A 12644-nucleotide genomic window follows, 5' to 3' on the forward strand; every position below is an offset into this window, starting at 1 on the left:
TGTTTGTGGCTGTGGCCGTGGGTCGGGGGGGTTCGGGGGGGCGGGGTTTATTTTCTGCATGCACTTTGCGCGGGAGCACCTGGAGCGCTAACGCTGTATGTCAGGAGCTGAGCTGAGCTGTTTCTGTCCCATGAATGCTGGTGGATCGTTGCCGAATTTTCTCCCCTCTCCTTTCCACTTTTCTCTCGTTCTTTTCCATCCCTCCCCCTTCCCCCCCCCCCCAGCATTTCCCCCCTTCCCTCCTCGGACCCCTTCGTCTTTTCTTTCTGAGCCTTGTAAGTGTAAAAGATGACTGATTTCGTTTTTGTCTCGGGAAAAAAAAAACTGCAAATAAATTATGAGGAAAAACAACCGTTGACAAGGAAATCCCGGTGGACGCTGCGGAGCGACCGCGCGCTGCTGCCCGGCCTTTTCCTGTAGGGCCGCCCCCTGGTGCTGCCCCCCCGCCCCCAGCCTCACATCCCATCCCCGACACCCAAGCAGAGCTGAGCTACAAACCGTCAAAGACAACTTTATGGGCCAGCACGGAAACAACAGGCAACACCGATCACACTACATCCCGAGCGAAAGCTTTGCCCTTCCCGAGGAGTGGGGGAGGCTGAGACCCCCCCTGGCTGCCATGGGGCAATGAGCGGGGAGCCCCACGCCTGTCCCCGCCGCTTCCCCACGCCCCAAACCTGCCCGCAGGGGCCAGGCAGGAAGTGGGGGTTCAGACCCATTCCAAAGGTGACAACCCCCACCAGCGCCATGCTGCAGGGCTTCCTGTGCAGTGCCACGTCCCCTGGGTGCCTCCCTGCCCCCACGGCCCCTGGTTCTGCTGAAGGAAGGGGGCAGAACGCAGCACGGAGCCCCCAGCCCGCCGCAGACCAGAGAAACCCATCTCCCCTACCTCTTCCCCCCCCCCCCGGCGGCGGCCCCATAAAAGCCCCCCCGCTCCCCGCACAGCCCCAGGCCCTGCAGGGGGGCCTGGCTCCTCTCTCCCCATCCCACGGCCGAGGCACTCGCTGGTGTGACAGGCGTCATGGCAGGGCACGGCGCTCCCCCGGCACAGGGGCCGCTGAGTCCAGTTTTTGGGTAAGGCTGCGGCCCAGGAGCCCGCGGGGTTCTGCTTTCAGTCCTGGGAGCGGCCGAGATCCGAACGGGAGCGAAGGCCCCGGTGAGCTGGAGCAGGAGAGCCCCGGCTCCGGGTCACATAATCTCACAGCACGAGTTCTGCTTTCGGGCCTGCAGAAGTGGAGGAAATGGCGTGAGCGCACCCCCAGCCGTGGGCTGACCTCGGCCCGACAGCTCAGCTCGTGGCCAAACCTGCAGCCGTGAGGTTCAGCTCCTCTGGAAGGGTCGAGGAGCTCCATGGCCACAGCTGGGAAGCTGAGCTCCTCGCTGCCCTCATCCCATCCCGCAGCTCACAGGGAAACCCCCCGGCGAAGCAAAGCGCACTCACGGTCTTGTAGAAGGCTTTGGACTGCACGCCGAGCACCTCAGATTTGGACACCAGATCGTCCAGCTTCTCCCCTCGCTCCAGCAGTGACTCCATAGTGTTGTGCTGCCAAAAGGAAGCGGTGCTGATGGCACAGAGCTCCCATGACGGAGCAGAGGGGAGCAGGGATGGGCAGCAGCTGCAGCCTCACCAGGATTATTTTGGTCTCGTCCAGCTCTGCCTGCACTCTGGTCATCGGGTCGGCATCACGGGGGTTCTGGGAGAGGAGACAGCAGCGTCAGCGCAGCAGCGACGCACACAGCAGCCCGGAAGCCCAGGCCCCATACCTGGTATTTGCTGAGGTATCCATCCAGAGCTGCATAGCTGATGGTGGCAGGAGACCCCGAGGGCCAGTCTGCCCTGCTCACCTGCCTGGAGAACTCCTCCAGGACCTGCGTGTGAGGGAGCGGGGTTTGTTCCCCCGGCACAGAGCTGGCAGACCCTCAAGAAGGCCCCGAGGTGACACACAAGTCCCGCCTGCACCGCTCACCTTGTCCAGCAAAGTGAAGCACACCCGTGACGGGTATTCGTTGTCGGCGATCACCACGCCGGCCAGCCCGTCACCGCGCACGTGGACGTGGCACAGGTAGTCTGGGCAGAGAGGGGGGTTGGGGGGATCCGGAGCCCCTCAGTGCTCCAGGAGGGAGCTCAGCTCCGCAGTGCGGGCAGGACTCCAGGCCTGGACCTGCTCTGCTCCAGCCCGCCCAGGCGCGGTTGGAGGAGGCACAGCGCTCACCTTGCTCCTTGACCGAGGCCCTGCTGCCCAGCTCCGAGCGCTCCACGATCAGCTGGCTGGTGAAGGTCATGAATTCCTGCACGCTGCGAGCACAAAACACCGGCTCTCACCGACCCAGGAGCGTGGCCCCATGGGGCTGTGGGGCACAGGCTAGCCCCGGCCCAGCCCCGTGGCCCCTCTTCCCCTCCCACAGCCCCACTGAGACGCTGGTGGGTTTTGTGCCGGGATTTCTCAGGGCATTTTCCCCCAGCACAGGCACAGCCCTTCTGCAGCAAATGTCTGCATTCGGCAAAGAGCCACGATAAGCAGCAGTGGGCTCTGCAGATCACTTCACCGTGCTCAATCCGCCTTCGAGTGCATGTGTGACAGGGCTGCCCCAACTCCCCCTTTCCCCTCACTTATTTGGCCCAAAGAATGGTTTTTTAAGATGGTTTTACTTAAAAGCATTTCCCTCTATCGCTGCAATTGCAGAACCAGACGCGCCAGAGGCTCCAACAAACCCTCAGCATGGACAGGGCTGGGAACTGGAGTGCTGTGAGCGAGCAGCCCAACAGCTCCACTCCTGCCCCATCCCACAGGGCTCTGAGCCCTCCCAAACTCCGGGCTGAACCGTCCGGTCCTGAGCGGGCAGCGCCCAGCAGGGAGACAAAGCAGGTTGTAATTAGGCAGTGAGATGTAATGAGAAGGCAGTGAGATGTAATGAGAAGGCAGTGAGATGTAATGAGAAGGCAGTGCCTCCTGTGTGGGAGCAGAACGCGGCCCCATGCGCCCTGGGGACGCAGGGGGGTCGGGGCTCACCTGGACCGCTGGAAGAAGTTGAAGGTGGAGACATCGGAGGCGGCCTTCAGCAGCTGCACGCGGGCCTCACCCTTGTAAAGCACGCTCAGGCTGTACAGCCTCATGGCGGGCGCTGCGGGCAGAGCGGGGCGCTGAGCGGCGTCCTGTGGGCAAGGGGACCACGGGGACCCTGCCAGCACCATGCTGGGACCCACAGGGCACACCTGGCCCAGACCAGAAGCCCATGGGGACGCAAGGAAACCTCACTGAGCACAGCAAGACGACACTGGGACCCACTGGGACACCGTTGGGCACACCAAACACAACAGGGTCCCCATAGGGACTCCACAAGGACTCCACCAGGATCTGAGCGCATCTGGACTTCAACAGGAACCACCAGAACCCCAAGAGCAGCTGCTGGGAGCTCAGCAGGCGCACCAGGACCCACAAGGACTCCACCCAGGACCCCAGCGGGAACCACTCAGATCCCACCTGGAGGACTGGGCACGCGGGGACTTCGTTAGGACCCACAAAGACCCCAACGAGAACCCAGCAGGACCCCACCGGGCACACCAGTTTGACGCTGGGACACACCGGGATTCCACTGGCTGCACCGGACCCCACCGGTCTGGTTCCAACACCACCAGGAACCCACCGAGCGCCTTCAGACCCCAACGGGAACCGCCGGGACCCCCCCGGAACCCCGCCACTACTGCATCGGGTCCACCGGGAACGCCCCAGAACCCCCCCAGGAATCCATCAGAGCCCAACGGGAAGCACAGCGACCTCACCGAGACCCACCGGGCAGTGCAACCCGCCGGGATCCCCCAGCACCGCAATGGGGACCCACTAAAGCTCCACCGGACACAACAGAACCACACCGGGACCCCACGTCCCCTCCCTCCCAGCTCCCATCACCGCAGCCTCCGCCCCGCAGCGCTCCCGGCGCGGCTCCGCTGCCTCTGCCCTGCTGTTCCCCGGCCCCCTGCGGCCCCCGGCCCCTCCAGGCCCCGCCCCGCACCCCTAGGCCGCGCCCGCCCGGTACCGGCGCAGCGGGGCTGTTCGTAAGCGACGGCGGAGGGGAGAGCTTCGGACCCGGAAGCAGAAAGGCAGCGACCGGAAGTGACCCCAACGCCGGTCACTGCCACGGGGCTACACCTGCCTTGCGCAGGCGCCACCCTCGCTGCGCCCTCCTTCCTTCTTTCAGCCAATGACAGTACGGCAGGATGGCCGACCCCGCCCACCTGCCTCATCGGAGCGGGGAGAGCCAATCAGCGTCGCACTGACGTCATGCTGGGCGAAGGGCGGGGCCTTTTGTGGTCGTGGCCTGGTCTGGAGGCTGGGCTTCATCAGTGGGCGGGGCCTTCAGTGCGGGCGGGGAAAGGATTGGGGGCGTGGTTTGTGCAGGGGTCGTGGCCTATGGGGCGTGTCCGTCTGGATAGGCGTGGCCTGTAGTGTGGGCGGGGCGCCCGAGATGGGGTGAGGCCACACCCAGGGTACACGTGTGGGTGGAGCCTCGCGCGTGGGCGGGGCCTTGAGGTGGGCGGGGCCTCCGCGTTGGGCGTGGCCTCAGGTGTGGGGCTGGCCCCATGGGGCAGCCTCACCCCACAGAATGGCCCCCTCTGGGGCAGCCCCCCGGTGCACCCTAACGCTTCTCTCACGACCCCACAGCTTCACCCCGCTGTGGGGCAGGCACCGCGCTATGGGGCCAGCGCTATGGGGTCATCCTGGGGGGCCACGCCAGTTGAGCTCCACGTGGGGCTCCCCCCGGCGCTGTGGGGCCGGCGGCTGTCGCACTGTCACCTTTGTCACGGAGCCGCGGTCGCCCGTCTCCATGGGACCGCTGGAGAGCTGGCGGTGGTGACCAGGACACGGAGTGGTTGGTATGACAACTGCCGCCCGCTGACGGGCTGCACCGCTCCGCCGGGCGCCCACGGCCTCCCCACCGCCCCACGGGGCAGCAGGCAGAGCAGGAAGAGGGCCTGCGGGCACCCCGCACCCCGAGGGCTGCCCCGGGATGTGGGGAGCCGGGCCCGAGCCCTCCTGACGGGACGGCCGTGGGGGGGGGACCGGGGGCACCCCATGAGCTAAGGGCGGAGATCCGGGCGGGGGGAACACGGGGGGACGCGGGGGGACAGCGGTGTCCGGCCCGCACCGACGGCTGCCCCCATGTTGGACCACAGGAGCAGGATGGAGAGCTGGCGGCAGGAGAAGGTGAGCTCCAGCACCACGGCCCTACAGCCCCATAGCACCATCACCCCATGGCCCCATACCCCCATTGCACCATAGCCCCATGGCCCCATAGCACCGTAGCCCCATGGCCGGGCCCACTTGTGGCTGTGCTGGGCTGAGGTGCTGGCAGGTTGGGCTGTGGGTGCTGGGCACCGGGCATTGCATGGGGCACGTGGGCTCTGACCCCAGGAAGAGCCCGGCAGGGCCCTGCGTCCTGCACTGGTGTTGGGTGGGAAAGGACAGACCCGAATGCAAAGCAAAGCCCCACATTGGGAGCAGAAAGCTGTGGGGCCAGCACCGTGGGGAGGGGGGTGGCAGGAGGGCAGGGGGCTGCACGCGGGGTGCCATCAGCTTCTCCTTGTGGTGCTCCTAACCCCAAGACCACAGTGCTGTGTCCCCATGGGGGGGCTTGTGGCTGAGACCCCAAAGTTGGACTCACAGGGCTTCAAGTGTCTGTGCTGGGGTGGGCATGGAGGGATGGGGGAGGATTCAGCAAGGAGCAGCGCCCAGCAGTGTGGGGTGGCTCTGTGTCACCATGAAGGTGCCACTGGGGTCACCCCAGAGGTGCTGTTGGGGTCACCCTGAAGGCTCCATTGGGGTCACCTCAAGGGCTCCGTTGGGGTCACCCTGAAGGCCCCTTTGAGATCACCCCAAAGGTGCTGTGGGGGTCACCCCGAAGGCTCTGGTGGGGTCATCTCAAGGGCTCCATTGGAGTCACCCCAAAGTTTCTGAAGACTGTGGGGGCTCGCCCTGCAGACTGCTTTGGGATTGTATTGAAGGCTCTGTTGGGGTCACCCCAAAGGCTCCGTTCGTTCGCTCCTTTGCAAAGCAGCAGCCGCAGGAAAACAGCCGTGGCGCTCGCAGCCTGGGCCCGCTGACTAATGAGGCCTTAATGCAGCGAGCACAGCTGGCTGGGGGCCGCAGCACGGCCGGGAGGAAAACAGCAGGGATGGCAGCGGGGGGGAACGGGGGATTGGGGTCCTCAGCGCCCACTGCCGGGGGTCCCACGGTCCCGGGAAACCCCGCAGGTGGAGCAGATCCTGTCGGAGTTCCGTCTGAAGGAGGAGGACCTGCGGAAGGTGATGCACCGCATGCAGAAGGAGATGGACCGTGGGCTGAAGCTGGAGACGCACGAGGAGGCGTCGGTCAAAATGCTGCCCACCTACGTGCGCTCCACACCGGAGGGATCGGGTAAGGAGCCGTGGGGCTGCGCCCAGCCCTGGGCTGCGGGAGCGGCAGGATGGCCATGAGGCGCCCCGCGTGTCCACGCTGCTCCGCAGAGGTCGGGGATTTCCTCTCGCTGGACCTGGGCGGCACCAACTTCCGCGTGATGCTGGTGAAGGTGGGCGAGGGCGAGGAGGGGCAGTGGAAGGTGAAGACAAAGCACCAGATGTACTCCATCCCTGAGGACGCCATGACGGGGACGGCCGAAATGGTGAGCGGGGGCCAAGGGGGTCCTCGCTGCCGAGGGAGGAGGGGTGTCCCCCTTTGGTGTCCAGTCTGGGGACAGGGTGGCTCCGGGGATGGGGCGATGGGGACGTGGTGATGCTCAGGATAGACAGGGCGGCCGGGACATAGTGGCACTGGAGGTGGGATGATGGGGTCATGATGGCAGTGGGGATGGGGTGATGGGGACGTGGTGACACAGGGAATGATACTGGGACGTGGTGGCACTGGGGATGGGGTGGTGGGGATGTGGTGGCACTGGGGACAGGATGACTGGGACACGGTGGCTCTGGGGGCAGGGCAGTGGGGACATGGCAGTGCTGGTGGCAGTGGCAGGGCTGTGGCAGCGCTGGGAACGGAGCGGTGTGGGTATGGTGGGGGTGGGGGTGGGGTGACGGGGCCACAGCAGCACCAGGGATGGGGACACTGCGGTGACATCCCTCCTGCCGTCCCCAGCTCTTCGACTATATCTCGGAGTGCATCTCTGACTTCCTGGACAAGCACCAGATGAAGCACAAAAAGCTGCCCCTGGGCTTCACCTTCTCCTTCCCCGTGCGGCACGAGGACATCGACAAGGTGAGGGGATGGCAGGGCGGGGGGACACAGAGCTGCTGCGACCCCCACCCAACGCTCCGTGCCCCCCAGGGCATCCTGCTGAACTGGACCAAGGGCTTCAAGGCCTCGGGAGCGGAGGGGAACAACGTGGTGGGGCTGCTGCGGGATGCCATCAAACGGCGCGGGGTGAGCCGTCCCCCCGGCCCTGCTGTCACCGTGTGTGTCCTCCCTGGGACCCACCACCGTCGTGTGTGTCCCCACCCTGGGTCTGCAGTCGCCACGTGTGTCCTCATCCCGTGCCCACCCTCACCGCGTGTTCCCATCCTGTACCCACTGTCACCACGTCTCCCCATCCCGTGCCCACGTCACCCCGTGTCCCTCCTGGCAGGATTTTGAGATGGACGTGGTGGCCATGGTGAATGACACCGTTGCCACCATGATCTCCTGCTACTACGAGGACCACCGCTGCGAGGTCGGCATGATCGTGGGTAAGGAGCCAGGGTGTCACAGCGGGGCGATACCGGGGGGCACGGAGCGGGCCCAGACCCCAAAGCCATCCCCCATCCCCACAGGGACAGGCTGCAACGCCTGCTACATGGAGGAGATGCACAACGTGGAGCTGGTGGAGGGCGACGAGGGCCGCATGTGTGTGAACACCGAGTGGGGAGCATTCGGGGCGTCGGGGGAGCTGGACGAGTTCCTGCTGGAGTACGACCGCGTGGTGGACGAGACCTCGCTTAACCCCGGTCAGCAGCTGTAAGGAGTGGGGCGGCGGCGGCTCCTTCCCCGTATGGAATGTGTGGGGTGGGGGAGCGGGGCTCTGACGCTGCGCCGTCCCCAGCTACGAGAAGATCATCGGGGGCAAATACATGGGGGAGATCGTGCGGCTGGTGCTGCTGCGGCTGGTGGATGAGAACCTGCTGTTCAGCGGGCAGGCCTGCGAGAAGCTCAAGACGCGCGGAGCCTTCGAGACACGCTTCGTGTCGCAGGTGGAGAGGTACGGGGGGGCCAGAGGGCCCTCGGGCCAGTGGTGCTCCCCGTCCCCTCACCCCACCTTAAGGTTCCCGTCCCCTCTCCCCGACTGCCCCATGCGGGGTCCTCTGTCCCGTCGCTCCACGGCAACGATCTGCGGCTGCTCCATATTGGCTTCCCCGCGTCATTCTCCAGCCCTGGGGTCCCTTGCCCCGTCTCCCAACACCGGTCTGTCCCTCACTGAGGTGCCCCATCACCCCGTGGCAGCCTTCCAGAACGGCCCCACGTGTGGCTCCCCTGCCCCACTTCCCCACACTGGGGTCCCCCATTCCGTGACCCCATGACAACCCCCTACAACTGCCCCGTACCAGGCTTCCCTCCCTCATTTCCCCAGATGGACTCTGAGCTCCCCTGCTCATTGATCTCTCCTACATCCCGCACTGGGGTCCCCTGCTCCATCTCCCCACACCAGTGTCCCACACTGGGCTCGTGTCCCACCAGCCCTCTACAGCTGCCCTACCCTGCAGTCCCTCTTCCATTGGTGATCCCACTTTGTTCTCTTATCCCATTGCCTCACTTTGGGATCCCCTCCCCCATCCCTCCCCACCAGATTGTCCCACACAGGGGTCCCCTGTGTCATCACCCTACAGCAGCTGTTTCTCCCTGTCCTTACTGAGGCCCCTGTGCCATCATCCTGTGACAACCCTCTACAGCTGCCCCATACTGGGGTTCCCTGCCTTGTTGCCTCACGCTGGACATCAAGCTCTGCAGCTCCATCTCCCCACATCAGCGTCCTACACCAGGGTCTGCTTTGCCATCAGCCCAACTCACTCTAATGGCTGTCCCGAATTGGGAGCCCCCGTCTTGTCACCCCACATCAGCCCTCTATAGCTGCCCACACTGCAGTCCCCTATCCTACTGGCCTAGGTTGGTGTCCCCTGTCCCATTGCTCCAATTTGGGGCCCCCTTTTCTCTCATCCCATGCCAGCCCTCCAGAACTATCCCCACTGGGGTTCCCTGCCCCATCGGCCCACACCAGCCCTCCGTAGCTGTGCAGAGTTGGATTCCAGTCCCATGGGTGCCCCACGCCACCCCACGGCCCCATTCTACACCCATCCCCCATTCCACACGCGGCTCTGTCCCACCGCAGCGACTCAGGCGACCGCAAGCAGATCTACAACATCCTCACAGCCTTCGGGCTGCTGCCCTCGGGCTCGGACTGCGACATCGTGCGCATGGTGTGCGAGAGCGTGTCCACGCGGGCTGCGCAGATGTGCTCCGCTGGGCTGGCGGGCGTCATCAACCGCATGCGGGAGAGCCGCAGCCAGGAGACCCTCAAGATCACCGTGGGGGTGGACGGCTCTGTGTACAAGCTGCACCCCAGGTGAGACCGTGGGGAGCCGTCCCCCCTCCCAGCCTCCGTCCTCCTCTTCCCGTTGCCCCGACGCTCCGTTTTCTTCTTCTAACAGTAACCTTGATGTAACCCTATCCATTAACCCCACCTTGGGACACAACACCAACCTTAGCCATAGTCCTCATTGCAGCTGTGATCCTAGCCCTAACCGTAACCAAAACCATAATCCTAACTCCAGCCATCACCCTAACCCTAACTGTGACCATAACCCTACTCCTAACCATAATCCTAACCTAACCCTAACCATGACCCTAACCCTACTCCCACCCAACCCTCTTCCTCCCAACCTTCTTCCTCCCCCCGCAGCTTCAAGGACCGTTTCCACGCCACCGTACGACAGCTGACTCCCGGCTGCGACATCACCTTCATCCAGTCGGAGGAGGGCAGCGGGCGCGGGGCTGCGCTCATCTCGGCCGTGGCCTGCAAGATGGCGTGCATGATGGGGCAGTGAGCCGGACTGGGCGGCGGGGACGCGCCGAGGAGCCAGGACTGATGTGGGAAGGGCTCAGCTGGCGCCGCGATGGCGCCGGGGCTCCCCAATAAATGGGGTCGGCGTGGACTTCTCCTCTGGGAACGCTGTCCCAGCGTTGCTCTGTATGGCTGCCCTCTGCTGTCCCCTCCCCGAGACCCCCGGACCGTTCTGGGGATGAGGACGGAGCGCTGGGGGAGCCGTGGCCCCACCCGTGGGGCAGCACCCTGCGACCCCAAACCTGGCGGCCCCTTGGCCCGGGGGTCCCAGCGGTGGAAGTCAGCATCCCCAGCCCGCTCGGTGACATGTGCCACCTCGTGGAGCTCGGAGCAATCATCGTGGGGCTAAAAACTGGGGGCCCCCGGTCTGGTGATCCCACGGGGGTTATGAGGGCACCTCGGGTGTCCCGCAGGGGTCTGCGGTGCAGGGTGTCTGTGGGGTGACACATCAGGATGGAGCCCGTGGGGCTGGGGACCCCCTGGGCGTTTGGGGCTGCCGAGTGGCACCCCAGGGTATGGGGGCCTCCCAGGGGCAGGCGTCATCTGGGGGCAACCTGGGGTCTGGGAAGGAGCAGGCGGCCCCCACCATGGGATGCCATGCTCTGATCGGTCCCAAAAGCTGCAGCATCTCCTGCGCTCTCATGGGCTGTGGCCAAAAAAAGGATCTCCTGTGCTTTGATTGGCTGGGAGCAACAGGATGGGATCCACTGGGCTCAACCTGGCCCCCATCGCCGCGTCCCCTCCATCACCACACCACCCCCACGTCCCCATGGGGACCCCGTCCCCAAAGCCCCCACCTGCCCCCCATAGCTCCATCATTGAGGTCCCCACACGTCAGCCCCCCGTCTCCAGAGCTCCCATGGCCAAATAAAACCCAAATCAAAGGGGCGACAGAAGAGGTGAGCGGCTTTATTGCATGGGAACAGGGAGCGGAAGGAGGGCTGGGACGGGGCTGTGGGTCTGCGTTTTGGGGTCCACATGCAGGATGTGGGGTCTGCGCACAGGATGTGGGGCTCTGGCACAGGATGTGGGGCGCAGGATGTGGGCTCTGGCCGCGCTCAGCCCTTGCACATCCCCAGGGTGGTGCACACAGAGCGGGGATCGTCGTCATCTTGCAGCGCATCGCTGAGCTGCTGCCGGAGCTTCTTCACCAGCTGCCTGCAGATGTTCTTCTGGCGTTTCCCTGTACTGCACACCTTGTCCAGCGCTGTGTCGATGGCCTCCTGTGGGTCCCGGCCCCGTGGTGTCAGTGCGACTGCAGCCGCTGGGCCCCCCGACTCCTCCAGGACCCCGCACACCCTACTCACCTCATCAGGGTCGTCACCTACAATCTTCTGCAGCTTCTTCACCAGAGCGACGCAGGCTCTGCATTTAATCCCCTTGCCCGGTCCCATTGCATCTCCTTCATCTGCGTCCCACTGTGCGGACAACACAGACCCTCAGGGGGTCTCCCACCCCGTGCCCCAACCCAGTGTAGGGCTGCCCCACAACGTGCCCCATGGCCAGGGTGCATCCTCACCGCAGCTGAGCCGTCCCCCAGCAGGTGCCATTGCTGCTCCCAGCGGCTCCCAGCAGCCACGGCCTGGTGCTCATCACGCGGCAGCTCAGTCACTGCCACCTGCACGGCTGGAGGTGCAGGGGTGTCACCACGCTGCCCCACAGCCACCCCAGGGTGGGCTGGGGCACACAGCGATCACTGACATCCCTGTGTGCCCCCACCCTGTGCCCGTGCGCTCCTGACCCCATTGCACATCGCCATCCCTGCTGTCCCCAGGTCCCCACACCGACCCCTTCCCCATGCCCCATCTCCACTATGTCCATGTCCCCGTGCTAAAACCTGGCCCCATGACCCCATCCCCACATTTTCCCCATGTGTCCCTCAGCCCCCCACCCCCAGGTGCCGTCCCCAGGCCCGCAGCCCCATACCAGCCCCCAGGGCCAGCAGCACGATGAGCGCAGCAGCCATGCCGTCCCGTAGCGCAGGTTTCAGCCCCGCGTCCCACCCCGTGCCTTTATAGCCCCCACGGCCGTGCGGCGGGGACGGCTGAGCCACTCAGCGTGGAGAAAACCCAACGAGGCCTTAAAATGGAGAGGGACCGATTCTCTGCCCCACACCTCCGCCCCTCACCTCCGCCCCGAGCGTCACCGCGGCAGGAAGAGGGGAGGGAGGGGGGCACACCGGGCCCTGCTCGCTGCGCGGCCCTGCAGACGCAGCGGTGCGGAGTGATGCCGTCCTGCCCTCAGGCCCCACGCGGGGCTCAGGTCACACGGGCCCGGCGCTCATCCCCCGGGCGGACGGTTCGCGCGGGCCTCGGCTGCGCTCCGTAGGGCCCGGCGGATCCGTGGGGCCGCGAGGTCAGCGCGGGCCGGGGGATGCAGGCCCGGGCCCCCACCGTTACCATGGCAACAGCGCCCCCGCGGCCACCGCGGTTACCATGGCGCCACGCCGCTCTGACGCCACTTCCGCCCCGCGGTTACGCCACTTCCGCTCCCCGAGTTCGCGCCATTCCGTATCCCCCCCTCGCCCCCGATGCCCTCCGTGCCGCGAGGAGGCGGCGGCCCCCCCC

General features: G+C 65.5%; 3 protein-coding genes across 5 annotated transcripts; 1 reads left to right on the top strand and 2 right to left on the bottom strand.

Annotated features, from left to right (window-relative positions):
- Positions 1–925: 925 nt before the first annotated feature.
- On the bottom strand, positions 926–4157 carry YKT6 (YKT6 v-SNARE homolog). The gene is made up of 8 exons (XM_042892581.1): positions 4036–4157; positions 3012–3123; positions 2214–2296; positions 1968–2068; positions 1765–1869; positions 1629–1694; positions 1442–1543; positions 926–1224 (listed from the first exon to the last, which is right to left on the bottom strand). The coding sequence occupies exons 2-8, from the start codon at positions 3113–3115 to the stop codon at positions 1189–1191; spliced, it is 597 nt and encodes a 198-aa protein (XP_042748515.1). The 5' UTR covers positions 3116–3123; positions 4036–4157; the 3' UTR covers positions 926–1188.
- A 400-nt stretch (positions 4158–4557) lies between these two features.
- On the top strand, positions 4558–10333 carry GCK (glucokinase). 3 transcript variants are annotated; one of them, XM_042892583.1, is made up of 11 exons: positions 4558–4873; positions 5174–5204; positions 6251–6413; positions 6503–6657; positions 7125–7244; positions 7314–7409; positions 7612–7711; positions 7796–7979; positions 8065–8220; positions 9346–9579; positions 9916–10333. In XM_042892583.1, the coding sequence occupies exons 1-11, from the start codon at positions 4707–4709 to the stop codon at positions 10058–10060; spliced, it is 1551 nt and encodes a 516-aa protein (XP_042748517.1). In that variant the 5' UTR covers positions 4558–4706; the 3' UTR covers positions 10061–10333. The 3 variants fall into 3 exon arrangements, with proteins under 3 accessions (XP_042748517.1, XP_042748518.1, XP_042748519.1); XM_042892584.1 differs by lacking the exon at positions 4558–4873 and having other exon boundaries at positions 5160–5204; positions 7796–7969; positions 9184–9579; positions 9916–10035; XM_042892585.1 differs by lacking the exons at positions 4558–4873; positions 5174–5204; positions 6251–6413; ... (2 more) ...; positions 7314–7409; positions 7612–7711 and having other exon boundaries at positions 7878–7969.
- Positions 10334–10966: 633 nt separating this feature from the next.
- LOC122192122 (antimicrobial peptide NK-lysin-like) lies at positions 10967–12159 on the bottom strand. Its single transcript, XM_042892587.1, has 4 exons — positions 12004–12159; positions 11597–11703; positions 11385–11495; positions 10967–11300 (listed from the first exon to the last, which is right to left on the bottom strand). Exons 1-4 carry the CDS (start codon positions 12041–12043, stop codon positions 11136–11138), a joined length of 423 nt encoding a protein of 140 aa, XP_042748521.1. The 5' UTR covers positions 12044–12159; the 3' UTR covers positions 10967–11135.
- Positions 12160–12644: the final 485 nt, after the last annotated feature.

The sequence above is a fragment of the Lagopus leucura genome, unplaced genomic scaffold (assembly GCF_019238085.1).
Source record: "Lagopus leucura isolate 7727_CA_CO unplaced genomic scaffold, USGS_WTPT01 146-3_obj-0_obj, whole genome shotgun sequence".
NCBI lineage: Eukaryota > Metazoa > Chordata > Aves > Galliformes > Phasianidae > Lagopus > Lagopus leucura.

Bases quoted from the DNA above. Each gene is read 5' to 3' on its own strand.
- YKT6 (XM_042892581.1), bottom strand. From the start codon at position 3,115: ATGAGGCTGTACAGCCTGAGCGTGCTTTACAAGGGTGAGGCCCGCGTG. The intron at 1,695-1,764 runs GTATGGGGCCTG...CTCCTCTCCCAG, and splicing joins GATACCTCAGCAAATACCAG to AACCCCCGTGATGCCGACCC. The intron at 1,544-1,628 runs GTGAGGCTGCAG...TCCTTTTGGCAG, and splicing joins ACGAGACCAAAATAATCCTG to CACAACACTATGGAGTCACT.
- GCK (XM_042892583.1), top strand. From the start codon at position 4,707: ATGGGGTCATCCTGGGGGGCCACGCCAGTTGAGCTCCACGTGGGGCTC. The intron at 4,874-5,173 runs GTATGACAACTG...GTTGGACCACAG, and splicing joins ACCAGGACACGGAGTGGTTG to GAGCAGGATGGAGAGCTGGC. The intron at 6,658-7,124 runs GTGAGCGGGGGC...TGCCGTCCCCAG, and splicing joins TGACGGGGACGGCCGAAATG to CTCTTCGACTATATCTCGGA.
- LOC122192122 (XM_042892587.1), bottom strand. From the start codon at position 12,043: ATGGCTGCTGCGCTCATCGTGCTGCTGGCCCTGGGGGCTG. The intron at 11,704-12,003 runs GTATGGGGCTGC...CTGCACCTCCAG, and splicing joins GCTGCTGGCCCTGGGGGCTG to CCGTGCAGGTGGCAGTGACT. The intron at 11,301-11,384 runs GTGAGTAGGGTG...CGGGACCCACAG, and splicing joins TAGGTGACGACCCTGATGAG to GAGGCCATCGACACAGCGCT.